The following is a 23618-nucleotide window of genomic DNA, read 5'->3' as shown; positions in this document are numbered from 1 at the left end:
AGTTACCTGAAAGAAGAAAGAAGACCACTTCAGTAAGAGCTTTTTTCCATTTTCAGAATGTTTGCTTTGCTGGCAAGAAAAATAATAATTACTTATCCCAGGTTGTCCTGAAAAATTGTTCCTGGGTTTTTAATGGTTTGAAACAATTGAGTAACTTGCTGGGCCTTTTCAAAGGACTATTGAGAGCCGACTATTTTGATGTGGAACTGAAGTCACAAATGGACCAGACTGCATAAAAATGATGGATGTGAATTTTCTCTCTGTAGTATGTTTTGAGGCAGCAGGAGACATCATGCCACTTGCTGGCGGCGGGATCTTATAGTCCCATCATTGTCAGTGGAGTTTCCTACTGAATGCACCCCTCATCACCAGGAAAACTGTGGCAAGAGTGTGCTTTCAGTGGGATTGTAAGATCCTGCCGGTGTGAATGAAAGCAAGACTTTGGCAGACATATTTACTTCCCAGAAGGACAAGAGTGAATCAACTGAGATCTTACAACAATTGAACAGCTTTGTGCTCCTCACATTTTCAAAGTGTGATGAAGGACATGCATGGAGGTAGGGGGAAAATGGACAGGGGCTTCCAGAGTAGCATTATACTCTTTCATTGTTATTACATATAGCAAAAAATGTGCTGAGGCCCAACTTCCATGACAGTGATGCTGACTCCATTGCACAGGCTTGTGATGTCCTTTCTCAGGATGGCAGCATGTCAACCTAGTTGGCTGAAACATAGCACTGAAGTTTGGTTCTCATTAGTCAGAGCTATTGGGGTTATCCAATACCTCTTAAGTGATTTCATTGTGTGATCAGCAACCTTTTCTCACTCAGGCTTCAGTGGCAGGGGAACCACTTCATAGAAGCACCAGAATAAGTAAATAAGGAGAGAGACAAAGCACAGAGAATTGCACTTAGGTGACTCTTTCCTTGCCTCACCTTTGTGATTCGAGAGTTGTGCTTTCCTATTTTGCAGCCTCAGTTGCAATTCCAATACATCCACATAAATCCAAATACTATTACAGTCAATACAGCTACAAACAAATGTTAGCTCTCCATTAGACCTGTAATCGCACAAACTGCTAAGCCTTGGGCAAAACAGGCAGAAAATGGTTCCAAAAATTCCAGCAGTTGTTACAGTTCCTGTTGAAATTGAACTTTTAAATAAAAAAGGAATTCCCCAATACGAAGGAAAATGGAAATAAAACCTTTGTATACAGTTGAATCTTTTAAAATTTTTACTGTAAAGCAACAATATCAACACAATTCAAACATTAATTAAAAGGTGAAGGATATTTGAAATAAAAAATTAAATTTCTCTTCTAGTAGCCGATACAACTAAGATACACCTCACATAGTTACAGGCGCTCAAATCACTTCTTGACAAACATAAGACCATGTGATGGCTTAGTGGTACTATCACAAGACTATTAATCCAGAAACTCAGCTAAAGTTCTGGAGACCTGGGTTTGAATCCCGCCACGGCAGATGGTGGAATTTGAATTCTGTAAAAACTATCTGGAATTAAGAATCTACTGATGATCGTGAAACATTGTTGATTGTTGGGAAAAACCATCTGGCTCATGAATGTCTTTTAGGGAAGGAAATCTGCTATCCTTACCTGGTCTGGCCTACACATGACTCCAAGCCACAGCAATGTGGTTGACTCTCAAATGCTGTCGGGCAACTAGGGATGGGCAATAAATGCTGGCCAGCCAGCAATGCCCATGTTCCACGAATGAATAAAAAACAGTCTCTCAATCTTTCCAACTCGGCCTCAGGTACGTAAGATCTCTCACTTCCCACTCAATCATTTTAACCCTTCAGTCGGATTCACCATCCAAAGTCTTTGGCTAGGGTTACCATTGACAAGTTACACAGCAATGGGTCATGATAGTCCAGACAGCACAAACTCCCTAGCGATTCCCTTCCCTGAACATTTAAATGTCTGGTGAGTTCTGGCAACACTGAAACAACAGCAATAGGCCTTGTTCAATTCACAACTCATTACTCTTTCTGTCTTCAGCTCTCTGCTCTTTCTAACTGTTTAATACAGACAGTACCACAGTTTCTGTTCTATTCTCAATGATCCACTTCAACACCAGAATCTGTTCAAAGGCTGTCAAGTAAAAGGGGTTCTTTCTAGAGAGAGCTTTGCTTGTTTCTTCTTTTGTATGAACTCTCAATGTGTTCTTAACCTCTAAGCAGAAATCACAGGCTCACCCAACTCCAATGCAATTAACTTTCCATTTTCCCTTTGCTTTTTATTTGTTAATGACAACCTCACAAAGAGGTTCTCTCTCCACAGATGCCGTCAGACCTGCTGAGATTTTCCATTTTTATTTCAGATCCCAACATCTACAGTAATTTGCTTTCATCACATTATTGACACCCCATCCACAAACATTTACACCCTCTACCACCAATGCACAGTGACAGGAGTGTATACCATTTACAAGATGCACTGTGCAAATTCACCAAGCCTCCTTAGACAGCCCCTTCTGAACCCATGACCGCTACCATCTATTTGATTTGATTTTTTGTCACATGTATTGGTATACAGTAAAAAGTACTGTTTCATGTGTGTTACACAGACAAAGCATACTGTTCATATAGTAGAGGAGAAGGAAAGGAGAGGGTGCAGAATAAAGCATTGCAGTTATAGCTAGGGTGTGGAGAAAGATCGACTTAATATGAGGTAAGTTGGTAGCAGCAAAGAAGCTGTTCTTCAGTCGATTGGTATGAGACCTCAGACTTTTGTATCTTTTTCCCGATGGAAGTAGGTGGAAGAAAATATGCCTGGAGTGAGGAGTCCTTGATTATGCTGGCTGCTTTTCTGAGGCAGTGGGAAGTGTAGGCAGAGTCAATGGATGGGAGGCTCATATGCATGATGGACTGGGCTACATTCACAACCCTTTGTAGTTTCTTGCAATCTTGGTCAGAGCAGGAGCCACACCAAGCTGTGATACATCCAGAAAGGACTTTTTTTATGGTGCATTGGTAAAGATTGGTGAAAGTCATAGTGGACATGCCGAATTTGACATGCCGAATTTCCTTAGCGCCCTGAGAAAGTAGAGGCGTTGGTGGGCTTTCTTAACCATAGCTTTGGTATGGAAGGACGAGGACAGGTTATTGGTGATAGAAATGTGAAGCTCTTGACCATTTCCACTTCATCCTCATTGATGTAGACAGGGGCATGTCCTCCACTACATCTCCCGAAGTTGGTCACTATCTCCTTCATTTTGCTGACATTGAGGGAGAGATTATTGTGATTGCACCATTTCACCACATTCTCTGTCTCTTTCCTGTACTCCGTCTCATCATTGTTTGAGATCTGACCCACAACGGTGGCGTAATCAGCTAACTTGAAAATGGAGTTGAAGGGGAATTTGGCCATACCATCATAAGTGTATAAGGAATATAGAAGGGGCGGAGGATACAGCCTTGTGCAGCACCGGTGTTTTGGATAATCATGCAGGAGGTGTAGTTGATTATCCTTAATGATTATGGTTTGTAGGTTAGGAAGTCTCGGATACAGTTGGAGAGGGAGGAGCTGAGCCATAGGCCATGGAACTTGGAGATGAGTTTTGTAGGATTAATCATGTTGAACCTGTAGTCAATAAATAGGAGTTTGACATAAAAGTCTTTGTTATACAGGTGTTCCAGGGTTGAGAAGATGACAAGGAAGATTGTATCTGCTGTGGGACAATCATCAAATTGTCGTGGATCCAGGAAATCTTGGAGGCCGGAGATGACCCATGCCTTGACTAATCTTTCAAAGCACTTCATAATGATGCATGTCAGGGCCACAGGGTGAAAATCATTAAGGCACACTGCCTGGCTTTTCTTTGGTACAAAGATGATGGACGTCTTCTTGAAGCAGGTAAGGACCTCAGATTGAAAGATCCTCTCTAAGACACTCAACATCTTGATTTGGAAATATATCACTATTCCTTAACTGTTAGTGAGTCAAAACCCTGGAATTTTTTCTCTAACAGCACTGTGGATGTACCCATACCACATAGATTGCAGAAATTCAAGAAAGCAGCTCATCACAAACTTTTCAAGGGCTATTAGGGATGATCAATAAATGTTGGCTTAGCCAGCAGTATCCACAACCCATGAATGAACAATAAGAAAAAGATTACTCAGACATGTCCACTGCTTCCAAGTGTATATCTTTCATTAAGCCCCTAATTGGTTCCACCATCCATCTGTTTAATTGCATTTGGAGGACTTTGAATTCTCTTTTATGTTAGCTTTAATCTGTTTTCATACTCCATCTTTGCCTCTTTACTTCCCTTTTGGTTTTCCCTCTGAACTGTCTGGACTCAGCCTGGTTCTCACATGCAGCTGTGCACAGGGGGAGCTTGTTACAAACTGTATCATATGTACCTCATGCAACCACCACACAGTTGGAAACTGACTGCATAAACTCTGCTTTAGAGAAGTGATAAAGCAGAAAGACAGAGAGCACTAAATGGAGAACCTCATTTCTTCAGGACAACTCATACGCACTCTATGTAAAGAATTGTTCTGTTAAGTTACTTGACGGCACACAAATCATGAAACCAGACAGTCTCATCTTTGATCTGAGGAACTGACAATGACAATGATTTGTATTATCAACCATGTCATACACTTCTCTTTGCTGTTTCATCTTATTCTCCATCTCTTCCATCACACAGAGCGTAGTGGTTGTAGTTTCCTATTTTCTTCCACATGGGAATATACCTCTTTAAAGGCTGTCATTATTTGATTATATTTCTGCCTTCAAATCTGAATCCAATCTATCTGTGCCAGATACATTCTCAACTTACTGAAATTAACCTGCTTCAATTAAGTATTTTTACTTTAGTTTTCTCCTTGTTTTTTTCTATAGCTAATCTGAACCTTATGATACTATAACCACTGTTCCCTAAATCTTCTAATGCACTTCCAGAAAGTCGGTGCAGACTCGATGAGCCAAATGGCCTTCTTCTGCACTGTAGGGATTCTATGGTTCAATGGCTATTTCCATCACGTGATCCATCTCATTCTCCAGATCAAGCAAAGTCTTCCTCCTTATTGGGCCAGAAATGTATTGATCAAGAACATATCATTGAACACACTTCAGAATTTTTTCTACTTTCTGCTCTTTCTACTATTATAATCCCAATCTCAATTAAAATAGTTGAAGTCCCCTCATTATGCAATAGATCTCAGTAGTCTCCAGTAGACTTCAGTCAAAGCAAGATGCTGGAAGATTGATATTTAGATTGTTACACCAATTCTGGGATATCCTGAATTTGATCAAGATGTCTCATCATACATCATGCCACAATGATTGCCTATGTTACTGAAATTACAGAGAAAAATGTATCTGTTCTCCAGCATTGTTTACTGAATTATCAGCCTGCTATAACAATTTGTTTTAAATAGCACTTTTAACACAGTACGTGTATAATAACTTGAAAAATTTGACAGTAAGGAAGACCTTATATAAATGCAAAAAAAGGTAATTACCTTTCCATTTGTTGTAACTGCTGCAAACACAGTTGAAGAGTACGGTGACCAACTTACATCTCCAACTGGTGAGTTAAGATCAAAAGTGAACATTGGGTTCCTGAAAGAAAGCACACATCAACCATGATTAAAGTAATTTAAACTTACACAAAAACATTTATAGATTTCTTGGGTTGTCTCAGTTATTGAATTCATCTGTTCCTAGAACTCTTTCTTAGCAGAGTCGATATCTGTCACTGTACACAACTAGACTGAAGTTTCGTAAGAACACCAGCGTTTTAAAATTTCATTCAGAATTGTATTAGCACAGTGAATTTGTGATGCATTATGTGAATACATTCTGCTGAATTTGCGCAAATTAAATTACTGTTTGTTTAAAAGTGGTTTTCGAAATAGTAACAGACATTTATTCCACTTAGTTAGTTTAATTGGATCATATTTTGTAACATTTACAAAAAAAAATTGCCATTTTATCCAATATATGAAAGTGATTAATTTATAAATGTTGTTATTTTTCAGGTAATTGAATGACATGGCCAAATTAAGTTTGCCTCATCGACTTACATTTATTTTGTAACATGAATTTTCTTGTCTCTGTGCCCATTTTATACAACAGACAGAATACATTGTCAGCTCATGGGCAGATGGAACATAGAACATAGAACATTACAGCGCAGAACAGGCCCTTCGGCCCACGATGTTGCGCCGACCAGTTAAAAAGCAATGACCCTCTAACCTAAACCAATCCCTTTCCACCCATAAACCTATCCACGGATCTCTTAAACGCCCCCCAAACTAGGCGCATTTATAACTGCAGCAGGCAGGGCATTCCAATCCCTCACCACCCTCTGGGTAAAGAACCTACCCCTGACATCCGTCCTATAACAACCACCCCTTAATTTAAAGCTACGCCCCCTCGTGCTAGCTTTCTCCATCCGAGGAAAAAGGCTATCACTGTCCACCCTATCTAAACCTCTAATCATCTTATATGTTTCAATAAGGTCCCCTCTTAGCCGCCTTCTTTCTAACGAAAACAACCTCAAATCCCTCAGTCTCTCCTCATAGGACCTCCCCTCCATACCAGGCAACATCCTGGTAAACCTCCTCTGCACCCTCTCCAAAGCCTCCACATCCTTCCTATAATGTGGGGACCAGAACTGCACACAATACTCCAAGTGCGGCTGCACCAGAGTTTTGTACAGTTGCAACATGACGCTGAGACTCCTAAATTCAATCCCCCTACCAATAAACGCCAAGATACCGTATGCCTTCCTAACAGGTTTCATTAAAGGGAAGTCGTGTCTGACAAATTTACTGGAGTTCTATGAGGATGTGTCTAGGGCAGTGGATAGAGGAGAGCCGGTGGATGTGGTCTTTCTGGATTTTCAGAAGGCGTTTGACAAGGTACCTCACAAGAGGTTATTGCAGAAGGTCAGGGGACATGGAGTTGGGGGTAGGGTGTTAGCGTGGATAGAGGATTGGTTGTCAAATAGGAGGCAGAGAGTGGGGGTCAATGGGTGCTATTCGGATTGGCGGTTGGTGACTAGTGGGGTGCCCCAGGGGTCGGTGCTGGGGCCTCAGCTATTTACCATTTATATAGATGATCTGGAGGAGGGAACCGAGTGTAGGGTGTTGAAATTTGCTGATGACACCAAGATTGGGGGAAAGGCAAATTGTGCGGAGGGTGTGGAGAGTCTGCAGAAGGATCTAGCTAGGCTGGGCGAATGGGCCAGGAAATGGCAAATGGAATTTAATGTTGGCAAGTGTGAGGTGGTCCACTTTGGTAGGAAGAATGGTAGGAAGGACTATTACTTACGTGGCGAAAAACTGCAGCAGGCGACGGTGCAGAGGGACCTCGGGGTCCTTGTGCATGAGTCGCAAAAACCCAGCTTGCAGGTGCAGCAGGTGGTCAGGAAGGCGAATGGGATGCTGGCCTTCATAGCGAGGGGGATTGAATGTAAAAGTAGGGAGGTCTTGCTGCAGCTGTATAGGGCATTGGTGAGGCCGCAGCTGGAGTACTGTGTGCAGTTTTGGGCGCCGCACCTGCGCAAGGATATTTTGGCCTTGGAGGGAGTGCAGAGGAGGTTTACTAGGCTGATACCGGAGTTGAGGGGGTTGAGCTATGAGGAGAGGTTGAATAAACTAGGCTTGTACTCGTTAGAGTTTAGAAGAATGAGGGGAGATCTCATTGAGACGTATAAGATGATGAATGGGATGGATAGGATAGAGGTGGAGAGACTCTTCCCGCTCAAAAAAGACAGTAGGACTAGGGGGCACAGCCTCAAGATAAAGGGGAGGCGGTTTAGAACGGAGTTGAGGAGGAACTTCTTCACTCAAAGGGTGGTGAATCTCTGGAATTCTCTGCCCATTGAAGTGGTGGAGGCTGCCTCGCTAAATATTTTTAAGAAGCGGGTTGATGGGTTCTTGATAAGAGAGGGGATTAAGGGTTATGGGGAGAGGGCGGAAAAGTGGAACTGAGCCACGACAGATCAGCCATGATCTTATTGGATGGCGGGGCAGGCTCGAAGGGCTAGATGGCCTACTCCTGCTCCTATTTCTTATGTTCTTATGTAACCCTATCTACTTGATTCCCAACTTTCAGGGATCTATGTACACATACACCTAGATCCCTCTGTTCATCCACACTATTCAGAGTCCTACCGTTAGCCCTATACTCTACACATCTGTTATTCCTGCCAAAGTGAATTACCTCACACTTTTCCGCATTAAACTCCATCCGCCACCTCTCGGCCCAGCTCTGCAACTTGTCCAAGTCTCCCTGTAAACTATGACACTCTTCCTCACTATCTACCACACCTCCGACTTTGGTGTCATCAGCAAATTTACTAATCCACCCAACTATACCCTCATCCAGATCATTTATAAAAATTACAAACAGCAGTGGCCCCAAAACAGATCCCTGAGGCACACCACTTGTAACTGAACTCCATGATGAATACTTACCATCAACCACCACCCTCTGTCTCCTATCTGCTAGCCAATTCCTGATCCAATTACTTAAATCACCCTTAATCCCATACATCTGCATTTTCTGCAGAAGCCTTCCACGGTGAACCTTATCAAACGCCTTACTAAAGTCCATATATACCACGTCAACTGCCTTACTCCCATCCACCTCTTTGGTCACTTTCTCAAAGAACTCAATAAGATGGGAGAGGAGAATATGTAAAGGAAACATTTGTCCACTGCATAGGAATTAGGATGATATCACATTCAAGAAAGCAGCTCATCACAAACTTTTCAAGGGCAAGTAGGGGTGATCAATAAATGCTGGCTTCGCCAGCAGTGTCCACAACCCATGAGCGAACAATAAGAAAAAGATTACTCAGACATGTCCACTGTTTCCAAGTGTATATCTTTCATGAACTGCAGGAACTAAGGATCATTCGGGAAGCAGAGGCAGTTATTGATAAGAGCTACAGAGAGATAGTTACTCCTAAAAGTGATACGTGGGTGACTGCTAGAAGGGGTAAGAAGCAGTCAGAGCAGCGATCCGCCATGGCAGTTCCTCTGCAAAACAAGTACTCTGTTTGGATGCTGCTGGGGAGGACGACTCAACGGGGGTAAGTCATGGGGTACAGGTCTCAGGAGCAGAGCCTGTCCTTGATGCTCAGGTGGGAAGGAGGAAGAAGAGTACAGGATTAGTGATTGGGAATTCCATAGTTAAGGGGACAGATAGGAGAATCTGTGGGAACAAGCGAGACTCGCGGTTGGTATGTTGCCTCCCAGGTGCCAGGGTCCATGATGTCTCTGATCGAGTGTTCGAGATCCTTAAGGGGGAGGGGAACCAGCCCCAAGTCGTGGTTCACATAGGCACCCATGACATAGGTAAGAAAAGGGATGGGGATGTAAGACAGAAATTCAGGGAGTGAGGGTGGAAGCTTAGGGCTAAAACAAACAGAGTTATTATCTCTGGTTTGTTACCCGTGCCACGGGATAGCATGGAGAAGAATAGAGAGAGAGAACATAAGAACTCGTGGCTAAAGGGATGGTGCAGGAGGGAGGGTTTCAGATACCTAGACAATTGGGGCTCATTCTGGGGTAGGTGGGACCTCTACAAAAGGGATGGTCTGCACCTGAACCAGAGGGGTACCAATATCTTGGGGGGAAAATTTGCCAATGCTATTCGGGGGTGTTTAAACTGATTCAGAAGGGCGATGGGAACCTGAATTGTAGCTCCAATGTACAGGAGGTTGAGAATAGGGAAGTCATGAATAAGGTTTCAAGGTCACAGCAGTGTATTGGCAGGCGGGAGGGTGGTTTGAAATGTGTATACTTTAATGCTAGGAGCATACGCAATAAGGTGGATGAACTTGCAGCCCGGATTGGTAACTGGGACTTCGATGTTGTGGCCATTTTGGAGACATGGATAGAGCAGGGACAGGAATGGTTGTTGCAGGCTCCGGAATTCAGATGTTTCAGTCAGAGCAGAGAAGGTGGTAGAAGAGGGGGAGGTGTGGCATTGTTAGTCAAGGACAGTATTACGGTGGGAGAAAGGACGTTTGATGTGGACTCGTCTATTGAGGGATTTTCGGCTGAGATTAGAAACAGGAAAGGAGAGGTCACCCTGATGGGAGTTTTTTATAGGCCTCCAAAAAGTTCCAGAGATGTAGAGGAAAGGATTACAAAGACGATCCTGGATAGCAGCGAAAGTAAGAGAGTAGTTGATATGGGCAACTTTAACTTTACAAATATTGATTGGAAAAGCTATAGTTCAAGTACGTTGGAGGAGTCAGTTTCTGTCCAGTGTGTGCAGGAAGGTTTCCTGACACAGTATGTAGATAGGCCAACAAGAGGTGAGGCCACATTGGATTTGGTACTGGGCAATGAACCAGACCAGGTGTTAGACTTGGAGGTAGGTGAGCACTTTGGTGATAGTGACCACAATTCGGTTACGTTTACCTTAGTGATGGAAAGGGATAGGTATATACCGAAGGGCAGAAGTTATAGCTGGGGGAAAGGAAATTATGAGACGATTAGGTGAGATTTAGGATACATAGGTTGGAGTAGGAAACTGCAGGGGCTGGGAATAACTGAAATGTGGAGCTTGTTCAAGGAGCAGCTACTGTGAGTCCTTGATAAATATGTACCTGTCAGGCAGGGAGGAAGTGGTCGAGTGAGGGAACCGTGGTGTACTAAGGAAGTTGAACCTCTGGTGAAGTGGAAGGAGGCGGCTTATGTAAAGATGAGAAGTGAAGGTTCAGTTAGGGCACTGGAAAGTTAGAAATTCGCCAGGAAGGAGCTAAAGAGAGAGTTAAGAAGAGCTAGAAGAGGACATGAGAAGACTTTGGCAGGTAGGATCAAGGAGAACCCTAAAGCTTTCTATAGGTATGTCAGGAATAAAAGATTGATTAGGGCAAGATTAGGGCCAGTCAGGGACAGTAGTGGGAAGTTGTGCGTGGAGCCCGAAGAAATAGGAGAGGCACTAAATGAATATTCTTCGTCAGTATTCACGCAGGAAAATGTCAATGTAGTCGAGGAGAATACTGAGATACAGGCTTTTAGACTAGATGGGATTGAGGTACATAATGAGGAGGTGTTAGCAATTCTTGAGAGTATGAAAATAGATAAGTCCCCTGGGCCGGATGGGATTTATCCTAGGATTCTCTGGGAGACTAGGGAGGAGATAGCAGAGCCTTTGGCTTTGATCTTTATGTTGTCATTGGCTACAGGTATAGTGCCGGAAGACTGGAGGATAGCAAATGTTGTCCCCTTGTTCAAGAAGGGGAGTAGAGACCATCCTGGGAATTATAGACCGGTGAGCCTTACTTCTGTTGTGGGCAAAGTTTTGGAAAGGATTATAAGAGATAGGATTTATAATCATCTAGAGAGAAATAATTTGATTAAGGATAGTCAACACAGTTTTGTGAAGGGTAGGTCGTGCCTCACAAACCTTATTGAGTTCTTTGAGAAGGTGACCAAAGAGGCGATTAAGGGTAAAGCAGTTGATGTGGTGTATATGGATTTTAGCAAAGCATTTGATAAGGTTCCCCATGGTAAGCTACTGCAGAAAATATGGATGCATGGGATTGAGGGTGATTTAGTAGTTTGGATCAGGAATTGGCTAGCTGATAGAAGACAGAGGGTGGTGGTTGATGGGAAATATTCAACCTGGAGTTCAGTTACTAATGGTGTACTGCAGGGATCTATTTTGGGACCTCTGCTGTTTGTCATTTTTATAAATGACCTAGGTGAGGGTATAGAAGGATGGGTTAGTAAATTTGCTGACAACACTAAAGTCAGAGGAGTGGTAGACAGTGAGGATGGGTGTTACAGTTTGCAGAGGGACATAGATAAGCTGCAGAGCTGGGCTGAGAGGTGGCAAATGGAGTTTAATGCGGAAAAGTGTGAGGTGATTCACTTTGGAAAGAGTAACAGGATTACAGAATATAGGGCTAATGGAAGGACTCTTGGTAGTGTCGACGAGCAGAGAGATCTCGGTGTACACGTGCATAGAGCCCTGAAAGTTGGCATCCAGGTTGATAAGGTTGTTAAGAAGGCGTACGATGTGTTTGCTTTTATTGGTAGAGGGATTGAATTTCAGAGCTGTGAGATCATGTTGCAACTGTACAAAACTCTGGTGCGGCTGCACTTGGAGTATAGCGTACAGTTCTGGTCGCTGCATTATAAGAAAGATGTGGAAGCACTGGAAAGGGTGCAGAGGAGGTTTACCAGGATGTTGCCTGGTATGGTGCAAAGGTCTTATGAGGAAAGGCTAAGGGACTTGAGGTTGTTTTCGTTAGCGAAAAGAAGGTTAAGAGGTGACCTAATTGAGGCATACATGATGATCAGAGGATTAGATAGGGTGGACAGTGAGAGCCTTTTTCCTCGGACGGTGATGGCTAACACGAGGGGACAAGCTTTAAATTGAGGGGTGATAATTATAGGATGGATGTCAGAGGTAGGTTCTTTACTCAGAGAGTAGTAAGGGTGTGGAATGCCCTGCTTGCAGCAGTTGTGGACTCGCCAACTTTAAGGGCGTTCAAATGGTCAGTGGATCGGCACATGGATAACATTGGAATAGTTTAAGTTAGAGGGTCATTAGATTCGTTCCACTGGTCAGCGCAACATTGAGGGCCGAAGGGTGTGTACTGCACTGTAATGTTCTACGTTCTACATTTGGATGGATTGACACAATTTGTAAGGATGATTGGAAGGAATCTTCTGACAGATTTCCTATCATTAACATCATAGTAATAATGTTGCAATCCTGGCAGCCAAGATTGTCAAGATGATGGCTGGCAATGGAACAGCGGCAAAGGTTAAATAGTCACCTTTTCTATTTCACTGGGTAGCATAGATCAGAGCGATTCTGTAAATGATTTTTTGCTTCAGTTTGCACTTTCTTCATGCTATACCACAACAAATGGTACCAAAGTTCAAATTTGCAGACCCTGAAAGTTGAACTGGGTCCCCACAAGCCACATTGCATTCTTTAACACACAAAAGACGAGGTTTTAGGGGAAATCAGTAAAGGCCAATAATAGACAGGAAAAGCGGTGTTGAACCCATTATATAACACATCACTTAGTGCCAAATGTTTTCATGCACGGGTTCCATGCCATACCGCTGACAGGTGGCCCCTGATTCATTCATCTGCCATCATGTCAGCGCTGCAATCGTTGGGGCGCCACATCTAAAGGTCACCCCAGGACATGGCAACCTGCGAAGTGTGGCTGCAGGGAAATGATGGTAGCCAAGAAATCCACTTCTAAGTTTCTGGATGCTTCCCTGGGAAGACTGCTTGATGCTTCAAAGGCTCACCATGATGTGCTGTACCATGCTCAGGAAAAACACCAGCCAGCAAGATGACAAATCCAGCATGGGAGGTGGTAGCTCACCCCCTGCTGCAGAGGACAGCTATCCAGTGCCAGAAGATGATGAATGACCTCCTCAGTTCTGCCAGGGTACGTCACTCTCATCCCTCTCAACTCACACATCCATCATAATCCACAGGGACTTCACTCAGTGCCAGCTCAAGGGACAGTATCCACACACACACTCACCCACACACATCTTCTCCCCTGCAAGTCAAGTCCTCATCACCTCACTGGTCCTATTTACCACCCACACATGCTGAATCATGCCGGGACCAGAGTCCTGGCAAATCGTATAACTAGGACAGTAGATAGGGCTTTAATCTAATTGGGTGGGGGGGGGGGGGGGGGGGCGGTGTGCAGGGGTGGGGGAACTTACAAAATCTAAAGTAAAGGAGAGGGTACGTGTGCAGGTAAATGTTGAGGATGTCCCACTAATGAAAGGAGAAGGGGGCATGAGAGAGGTCAGTAGCGTTTCTACAAATAAGGTCCAGATAAAGGCTGGTATAAAGACACTTTACCTGAATGCATTCGGAACAAAGTGAATGAGCTGTTGGCACAAATCAGCACAAATGGATATGATCTATTGGCCATTATGGAAACGTGGTTGCAGGGTTACAGGGACTGGGAGCTGAATGTCCGGGGGTATCAGGTGTTTAGGAAGGATAGACAGGAGGAAAAAAGGGGTGGGGTGACTCTGTTAATTAAGGATAATATCAGGGTGGTAGTAAGAGAAGATATAGGCTCCAAAGAGCAAAACATGGAATCGTTGTGGGTGGAGATAAGGAATACTAAGGGGAGGAAGACAATGGTGGGTGTGGTCTATAGGCCCCCAAATAATAACTTTGCGGTGGGGCGGGCTATAAACAAGCAAATAATTGATGTGTGCAAAAACGGAACGGTGATAAGTATTGGGGATTTTAATCTGTATATTGATTGGATGACCCAAGTCGGACGCGGTGGACTTGAGGAAGAGTTCTTGGAATGCTGTCAGGATAGTTTCCTTGAACAGTATGTAAAGGAACCTACGAGAGAGCGAGCTATCTTAGATCTGGTGCTGTGTAACGAGGCAGGTAGAATTAGGGATCTTCTAGTGAGGGATCCTTTTGGGACGAGTGATCATAGTATGATTGAATTTCTGATGCAGATGGAATATGAGAAATTAGGGTCCCAAACCTGTGTCCTCTGTTTGAACAGAGGGGAGTATGATAGGATGAGAGCGGAATTGGCGAATGTAGACTGGGGGCACAGATTGGTTGGTGGGACGGCTGAGGAACAGTGGAGGATTTTTAAGGAGATCTTTCTCAGTACTCAGCAGAAATATATTCTGATGGTAAAGAAGGACTGTAGGAGAAGGGATAACAAGCCGTGGTTACCTAAGGAAATAAAGGAGAGTATTAAATTAAAAGCTGATGCGTTCAGAGCGGCTAAAAATAGTGGGCGATTAGAAGATTGGGAAAGGTTTAAATATCAACAAAGAATGACTAAGAAGGTGATAAAGAAAGGAAAGATAGAGTGTGAAGCTAAACTAGCTCTAAATATAAAAAATGACAGGAAAAGTTTTTACAAATATATAAAGAAGAAGAGACTGGTTAGAATGAATGTTGGACCCTTGGAGGATGAGAGGGGAGATTTAGCGGTGGGCAATGAGGAAATGGCTGAGGCTTTAAATAAGTTTTTTGCCTCGGTCTTCACGGAGGAGGACACAAATAGTTTGCTGGATATTAAAGATAGAAGGATGGTAGGAGATGAGGGCCTGAATGCAATTGCTGCCACTAGAGAGGTAGTGCTTGATAGACTAACGGGACTGAAGGTAGACAAGTCCCCAGGACCGGATGGAATGCATCCCAGGGTTCTGAAAGAAATGGCAGAGGTGATAGCGGATGCCTTAGTAATTATTTATCAAAATTCGCTGGACTCTGGGGAAGTGCCGGAAGATTGGAAAACGGCTAATGTTACGCCGCTGTTTAAAAAAGGTAGCAGACAAAAGGCAGGGAATTATAGGCCAGTTAGTTTAACGTCTGTAGTTGGAAAAATGTTAGAATCCGTCATCAAAGAAGAAATAGCGAGGCACCTAGAAAAGAATGGTTTGATTTAGCAGACGCAGCACAGATTCATTAAGGGGAAGTCGTGTTTAACAAATTTATTGGATTTCTATGAGGATGTGACTAGTGTGGTAGACAGAGGGGAACCGGTGGATGTGGTGTTTTTAGATTTCCAAAAGGCATTTGATAAGGTGCCTCACAAAAGGTTGCTGCAAAAGGTTGGGGTGCATGGAGTTGGGGGTAAGGTATTAGCGTGGATAGAGGATTGGCTGTCTAATAGGAAGCAGAGAGTTGGAATCAATGGGTGCTATTCTGGTTGGCAGTTGGTGACTAGTGGAGTGCCGCAGGGATCAGTGCTGGGGCCTCAACTGTTTACCATTTATATAGGTGATCTGGAGAAGGGGGCTGAGTGTAGGGTAATGAAATTTGCTGATGACACGAAGATGAGTGGAAAAGCAAATTGCATGGAGGGTGTGGAAAGTCTGCAGAGATCTGGATAGGCTGAGTGAGTGGGCAAGGACCTGGCAGATGGAGTATAATGTTAACAAGTGTGAGGTTATCCACTTTGGTAGAAATAATAGTAGAAGGGATTATTATTTAAAAGGCGAAAAGCTGCAGCATGCTACGGTGCAGAGGGACCTGGGGGTCCTTGTGCACGAATCGCAAAAACCCAGTCTGCAGGTGCAGCAGGTGATCAAGAAGGCGAATGGAATGTTGGCCTTTATAGCGAGGGGGTTAGAATATAAAAGCAGGGAGGTCTTGCTGCAACTGTACAGGGTACTGGTAAGGCCGCAGCTGGAGTACTGTGTGCAGTTTTGGTCGCCGCACTTGCGGAAGGAAATATTGGCCTTGGAGGGAGTACAGAGAAGGATCACTCGGCTGATACTGGAGATGAGGGGGTTTGCCTCTGAAGAGAGACTGAATAGACTGGGTCTGTACTCGTTGGAGTTTAGAAGGCTGAGGGGGGATCTTATAGATACATATAAGATAATGAAGGGGATAGATAGGGTGGAGGTAGAGAGATTCTTCCCGCTTAGAAAGGATAGCAGGACTAGAGGGCACAGCCTCAAGATAAGGAGGGGGCAGTTTAGATCAGAGTTGAGAAGGAACTTCTTCACTCAAAGGGTGGTGAATCTCTGGAATTCTCTGCCCATTGAAGTGGTGGAGGCTACCTCACTGAATATATTTAAGTCACGGGTAGATAGGTTTTTGATAGACAAGGGAATTAAGGGTTATGGGGTAAAAGCGGGAAAGTGGAACTGATCCACTTCAGATCAGCCATGATCTTATTGAATGGTGGGGACTCCTGCTCCTATTTCTTATGTTCTTATGCCAGGCATCCTTAGCAACTGTCCTGGCATTACCCTGTTTATATTCTCTCCATCTCTTTTCATGCAGAACAAACTGGCATACAACAAGAGGGATAGACTTCAGATGGGTAAAGGGATACTGGATCTGAAGTTCCTCAGACTTTGAGGAGAGCACCATCCAGCTGGTCAGGCAGAATTCCAACCCCTCCTGTGCTGATGTGGCGGCAATAAACTTGCACTGCAATATTCATCAGAAAAAGATGAGTCATGTCTCTGTTTCCCGGGCCCCTGCCATGTACCAGTGAACTCTCCTTTCTTTCACAGGTACATCTGGGAAGCAGCCACAGGAGTCCAGTGGAGAGGTCCCTGACTCCAGCCCAGGAGCAACACAGAGGAGGGATTCACGGACCCAGAAATAGAAGAACCATTACAGAGCTTGCCCACACCCTCCACCAGCGCAAAGTCAAAGACCTTAGCCTCTAAACTTGGTTATTGCTCAATTGCTGAAGCTCCAAAGGCAAACTCGGGAAAGTCAGGAAGGGATGTCCGGTATGCTCCTTGGATTGAAAGGTCACATGGAGGAGTCCATCTGCCTTATGTTTAAGATGGTTATGCTGATTCACCAACACAAAGAGTTCAGCACAGCAAGGGTGTCAGCTGCTGTGGGTCCTTGGTGCAAGAATTTGTCCTGCACTGCACCCTCTCTATGATTCCTTGCCTGAAGAACTGTGTGTCTGTATTTCCAATCTGAAAACCTGATTTATGCTCATGATAAAGGCAGGGTGCTCAGTCCAGTTCTCCACATGCTTTGTTCAATATTCTCAGCACATTAGTGGTCTCCCTCCACAGTAACCAAACACATCAGTCATGCATGTATCTCATCGGGAATGAGGATGTTTTCAACATTGTACAGGGCTAGCATCCCTCATTCCAGTTGATATCAATATGTACTCTTTGCACATTTGAGGTGTGGCTGCCCCATACTGCGCCCCCCCCCACCCCCCAACCATCTGCTTCAGCCTCCCCTCCCCCAACCCCCCCTAGCCCCCACCATCTGCTTCAGCCTCCCCTCCCCCCAACCCCCCACCCCCCCCAACCATCTGCTTCAGCCTCATTGGATCAGGAGAAGTGTAACTTTCGCCACTGCGTCACCATAGTATGACCCTAGTCATTGACAGCAAGGAAACTGCCTCAACCAGACAGGCAGACATTCATAGAAGGTCCGTAAGGATTTATGTACTGCCCCTACTGCAAATGGACATCACCCTTCTGCAATGTGGGGATTATGAACAACCACCATGTCCCCATGACAGGAGCCTTATCACAGAGATTGTGCACTGTCATCAGTCAGATGGAAGAACAATGTTCATAGAAGCCATTTGAAGAAATTGGGAGATCCTCACTGGAAGCCCTCATGACCCTCCATCAATCTAGCATCAATGAAGCAGTTGCAAAGACACTCGGGTAGAATTTTTTTTTACATTTAAAAGTTTACTCACCTCGGGGATTCGACCTCATTGTTCCTTGGGAGCACTGAAGAGAGGCAGCGATTTGCAAGTGGAGAGCTTGTGGGTGAGTAGAGCGATTTTTTAAAGCTAACTTTTTACTAGTTTTTTCTTTAAATTTTACACCGGAAGCAGTTGCAAAGACACTCGGGTAGAGTTTTTTTTTTAACCTTACTATAAATTAGAGTGGTGAGGAATCCCGATACTCTACATAGGTAGAATATCCCAACCCTCCCTCCTCCTCTAACCTAAAAAAGAGAGAGAGACAGAGAAGGGCTCTGACTGAGAGCAGGTAAGTTTGTTTTTGTTTTTGAGTGTGCTCTAAGGGCTTTGGCTCACAGGGCCAAAGAGATAAGGGTGAGGCAAGGTAAGTTATAAGTTTTTTTTTACTTTTTTTTACTTTTTTTACTTTTTTTTCACTTTTTCCTCTGGGTTACTAAAAAGGGGCAAGTATGGGTGTGAGGCCAGTATGTTGTTGCCAGTGCAACATGTGGGAGGTCTTGGAGGCTCCTGGTCTACCAGACATCCACACCTGTGCTCGGTGTGTGGAGCTGCAGTCCCTACGGAACCAGGTTAAGGAGCTGCAAATGCAGCTCGAGGACCATCAGCTCATTAGAGAGAGTGAGGAGATAATTGACAGGAGCTATCAGCAAGTAGTCACACCAGGGCAACGAGAAGAAGGCACGTGGGTAACTATTAGGAAGGGGAAACCTCAGGTGATGGAGAGCACGCCGGTGGATGTCCCCCTTCAAAATAAGTACTCCTGCCTGAGTACTACTGGGGGGGACAGCTCATCCGAGGGAGGCAGCAGTGGCCCGGTCTCTGGAGCTGAGCCAGTATGTCAAAAAATTAAAAAAGAGAGCAAAAAGGTAGTACGAATAGGGGACTCCACAGTGAGGGGGGTGGACAGGCGTTTTTGTGGACGTAGACGTGAGTCGCGGATGGTGGTTTGTCTCCCTGGGGCTGGGATCCGGGATGTCTCTGGGCGTGTCCCAGACATCCTGAAAGGGGAGGGTGAGGAACCAGAGGTTGTAGTGCATATAGGTACTGCTGACGTAGGCAAGAAGAGGGAGGCAGTCATGAAAAGGGACTATAGGGAACTGGGTAGGCAGCTGAGGAAGAGGAAAGCGAAGGTAGTAATCTCAGGATTGCAGCCTGTGCCACGGGAGAATGAGGGCAGGAATGGAATGAGGTGGAGGCTGAATGCGTGGCTGAGGGACTGGAGCAGGGGGCAGGGATTTCGGTTCCTAGATCATTGGGACCTCTTTAGGGGCAGGTGTGACCTGTACAGTAAAGACGGGTGGCACTTGAATCCCAGGGGGACTAATATCTTGGTGGGAAGACTGGCTAGGGCTACTGGGGGGACTTTAAACTAGAAAGGATGGGGAGAGGGAATAGTGATAGGGAGACTGGGACCGAGGAGGTTAGCTCCCAGGTAAGGAAGGACTGCAGGCAGTATGAGAGGGAGGTTAGACGGGTGGCGGAGAAGGGAAATGTCCAGACTGAGTGGCTGAAGTGTATCTATTTTAATGCCAGGAGTGTAGTAAATAAGGTAGATGAGCTTAGGGTGTGGATTGCTGCTTGGGAATGTGATGTGGTGGCCATTACAGAGACTTGGATGTCTCAGGGACAGGACTGGGTACTTCAGATGCCAGGATTCAGATGCTTCAGGAAGGACAGGGAGGGGGGCAAAAGAGGTGGCGGAGTGGCACTGTTGATCAGGGACAGTGTCATGGCTGCAGAGAAGGAGGATGCTGTGGCGGGACTGTCTACGGAGACTCTGTGGGTGGAAGTTAGGAACAGCAAAGGGTCGATAACTTTGCTGGGCGTATTCTATAGGCCGCCCAATAGTGACAGGGAAGTTGAGATGCAGATAGGGAAACAGATCCTAGAGAGATGTAGTAATAACAGAGTTAACGTGATGGGAGACTTCAATTTCCCAAACATCGATTGGAATATCCCAAGGGTAAGGGGTTTGGATGGGAGGAGTTTGTTAGGTGTGTTCAGCAAGGTTTCCTGACACAGTACGTGGATAAGCCTACGAGAGGAGAGGCTGTACTTGACCTGGTACTGGCGAATGAACCAGGACAGGTGATGGATCTCTCGGTAGGAGAGCATCTTGGGAATGGTGATCATAATTCTACCTCCTTCACAATTGCATTGGAACGAGATAGGATCAGGCAGGCTAGGAAGGTGTTTGTCTGGAGTAAGGGGAAATACGAAGACATCAGGCAGTTAATTGGACAAATAAACTGGAAGGAGGCATTCTTGGGGAAAAGTACAGAAGGAAGGTGGCGGATATTCAAGGAATGTTTGTCTGGAGCTCTGCACGACAACGTTCCGATGAGACAAGGAGGTTTTAGTAGGTCGCGGGAACCGTGGTGCACAAAGGCTGTGGTGAACCTAGTCAGGAAGAAAAGGAAGGTGTACAAAAGGTTCAGGGAGCTAGGAGATGTTAAGGATTTAGAGGAGTATAAGGATTGTAGAAAGGAGCTTAAAAGGGAAATTAGGAGAGCCAGAAGGGGTCATGAGAAGGCCTTGGCGGGTAAGATTAAGGAGAATCCCAAGGCCTTCTGCAAATATGTGAAAAGTAAAAGGATGAGGAGAGAAGGGATAGGACCTATAAAAGGTGAAGGGGGGAAGGTCTGTGTGGAACCAGAAGAAATGGCAGAGGTGCTTAATGAGTACTTTGCCTCAGTATTCACGGTGGAAACTGATCTGGGAGATTTTGCTACAGGTTTGCATCAGATGGAAAAGATGGAGTATGTGGATATTAAGGAAGAGGATGTGTTAGAACTTTTGAATTCTATCAAGATAGACAAGTCGCTGGGACCAGATGGGATGTACCTCAGGTTACTGTGGGAGATGAGGGAGGTGATTGCAGAGCCCCTGGCGATGATCTTTGCGTCGTCGATGGAGACGGGAGAGGTTCCGGAGGATTGGAGGATTGCGGATGTGGTTCCTATTTTCAAGAAAGGGAACAGGGATAGCCCGGGAAATTACCGACTGGTGAGTCTGACCTCAGTGGTTGGTAAGCTGATGGAAAGGCTTCTGAGGGACAGGATTTGTGAGCATTTGGAGAGGTTTAGCATGATCAGAAATAGTCAGCATGGTTTTGTCAAGGGCAGGTCGTGCCTTATGAGCCTAGTTGAGTTCTTCGAAAATGTGACTGAACACATTGACGAAGGAAGAGCAGTGGACGTGGTGTACATGGACTTCAGCAAGGCGTTTGATAAGGTCCCCCATGCAAGACTTCTTGAGAAGGTGAGAGGGCATGGGATCCAAGGGGCTTTGGCCTTGTGGATCCAGAACTGGCTTGCCTGCAGAAGGCAGAGAGTGGTTGTGGATGGGTCTTTTTCTGCATGGAGGTCGGTCACCAGTGGAGTGCCCCAGGGATCTGTTCTAGGACCCTTGCTGTTTGTCATTTTCATAAATGACCTAGATGAAGAAGTGCAGGGATGGGTTAGTAAGTTTGCCGATGACACGAAGGTCGGTGGTGTTGTGGATGGTCTGGAAGGATGTCAGAAGTTGCAGCAGGACATAAATAGGATGCAAGACCGGGCGGAGAAGTGGCAGATGGACTTCAATGCGGATAAATGTGTAGTGGTCCATTTTGGCAGGACCAATGGGATGAACGAGTACACTATCAAGGGCAGGAGTCTTAGCAGTGTTGAAGAGCAGAAGGACCTTGGGGTCCGGGTCCACAGGACTCTTAAATCGGCCTCGCAGGTGGAGGATGTGGTCAAGAAGGCGTATGGTGTACTGACCTTCATTAATCGGGGGATTGAGTTTAGGAGTCGGGAGGTAATGCTGCAACTTTATAAGTCCCTTGTCAGGCCCCACTTGGAGTACTGTGCGCAGTTCTGGTCGTCTCACTATAGGAAGGACGTAGAAGCTATAGAAAGGGTGCAGAGGAGATTTACAAGGATGCTGCCTGGATTGGGAGGCATGCCTTATGAAGATAGGTTGAGGGAGCTGGGACTCTTCTCCCTGGAGAGGCGTAGGTTGAGAGGCAACCTGATAGAGGTTTATAAAATGTTGAAAGGAATAGATAGGGTGGATTCTCAGAGGCTATTTCCCCGGGTTTAAATTGTCGCTACGAGAGGACACAGATTTAAGGTGCGGGGAGGCAAGTACAGAGGTGATGTTAGGGGTAAGTTTTTCACTCAGAGGGTGGTGAGTGAATGGAATCGGCTGCCGTCAGTGGTGGTGGAGGCGAACTCGCTGGGGTCTTTTAAAAGACTTCTGGATGAGTATATGGGATTTAATGGGATTGGAGGTTATAGATAGGTCTATGGATTGGTAGGTGTTGATGTGATCGGCGCAACTTGTGGGCCGAAGGGCCTGTTTGTGCTGTAGTGTTCTATGTTCTAATGAGCACGTCCCAGGCTTATCTGCCTAATCTGGATATTGCCATTGCCTCATGACTGACATCCGCTCCCTTGAAGTGTTCCTCAACCTCAACCCTTTTGACGTCCTCCTCATTGGAGGAAATGTGCCACTCCCCCAGAGGCAATTGTTCCCATGGTTTCAGTGCCAGGTTATGAAGGTGCAGCAGACGACCATGATGTGTGACACCCTCCATGGATTATACTGCAGGGCTTCACCAGACTGACCTAGACACTGGAACTTCGTCTTCAGGATCCCTATGGTCTGCTCCACCAAAGTGTAAGTTGCGGCATGAGTTTCATTATATCTTGCCTCAATTGCACTACGGCCTCTGCACAGACATCATCCAGTGCCTCTTCAGTGCTTAACTCTTGTCCCTGAGGGGCCAAGCCTGCAGCCTCTATGGACCCTGAGATCTGAGAGTGGCTCAGAATGTAGCAGTCATGCACACTCCCTGGAACTGAGCACACACCCACAGGATGCCTTTGGTGTGGTGCAGACCAGCCAAACATTCAGTGAATGAAGGCCCTTGCAGATCATATAGTTCACAGCTTGGAGTACCTTGTGAGTGCAGTTGATGGTACCCTGGTACCCTGTAGTAAACCTCCAAGTACCTGTCCAGTGTTATCATGGTACCCCTTGAATGTAACCCCAGTCTCCCTTGAGTGTTATACTGATCTCTCTTGAGTGCTATTCCAGTCTCCCTTGGAGTCTTACCTGAATACCCTTCGAGTGTTACCCTACCAACTTTTCAGTGTTATTCTGATCCCTTGGAGTCTTACCCCAGTACCCTCAAGTGTTACCCCATAATCCTTTGAGTGTTCCCCAGGTTTCCCTCTAATATTAGCCTAGTCTTCTTCAGAGTCAACCCAAGTACCCCAGAGATAGACCCCATTATCCCTGAGTCAACATTGGTACCCATGAGTCAAGTATGGTATGGCCTGCGTCAAACCTGGTATCCCAAGTCAACTCCCTCATTATGTGGAGGTACTCCCCTCTATGGTATGCTTGCCAGGTGCATGCCTTTCAA

At 45.3% G+C, this 23618-nt stretch overlaps 1 protein-coding gene across 1 annotated transcript in view; it reads right to left on the bottom strand.

Annotated features, from left to right (window-relative positions):
- The window catches only part of dnai1.2 (dynein, axonemal, intermediate chain 1, paralog 2), a 258343-nt gene that overhangs the window by 78912 nt on the left and 155813 nt on the right, over positions 1-23618 (bottom strand). Inside the window, exon 18 of the mRNA XM_080215680.1 lies at positions 5502-5601. Within this exon, the coding sequence (XP_080071806.1) occupies positions 5502-5601 (100 nt within the window). The remainder of the gene's footprint in view (positions 1-5501; positions 5602-23618) is intronic.

The sequence above is a fragment of the Carcharhinus amblyrhynchos genome, chromosome 1 (genome assembly GCF_965287045.1).
Source record: "Carcharhinus amblyrhynchos chromosome 1, sCarAmb.v2.hapA, whole genome shotgun sequence".
Lineage (NCBI taxonomy): Eukaryota > Metazoa > Chordata > Chondrichthyes > Carcharhiniformes > Carcharhinidae > Carcharhinus > Carcharhinus amblyrhynchos.
The sequence above is the reverse complement of the archived record's forward strand: the minus strand, read 5'-3'. Positions and strand labels throughout refer to the sequence as shown.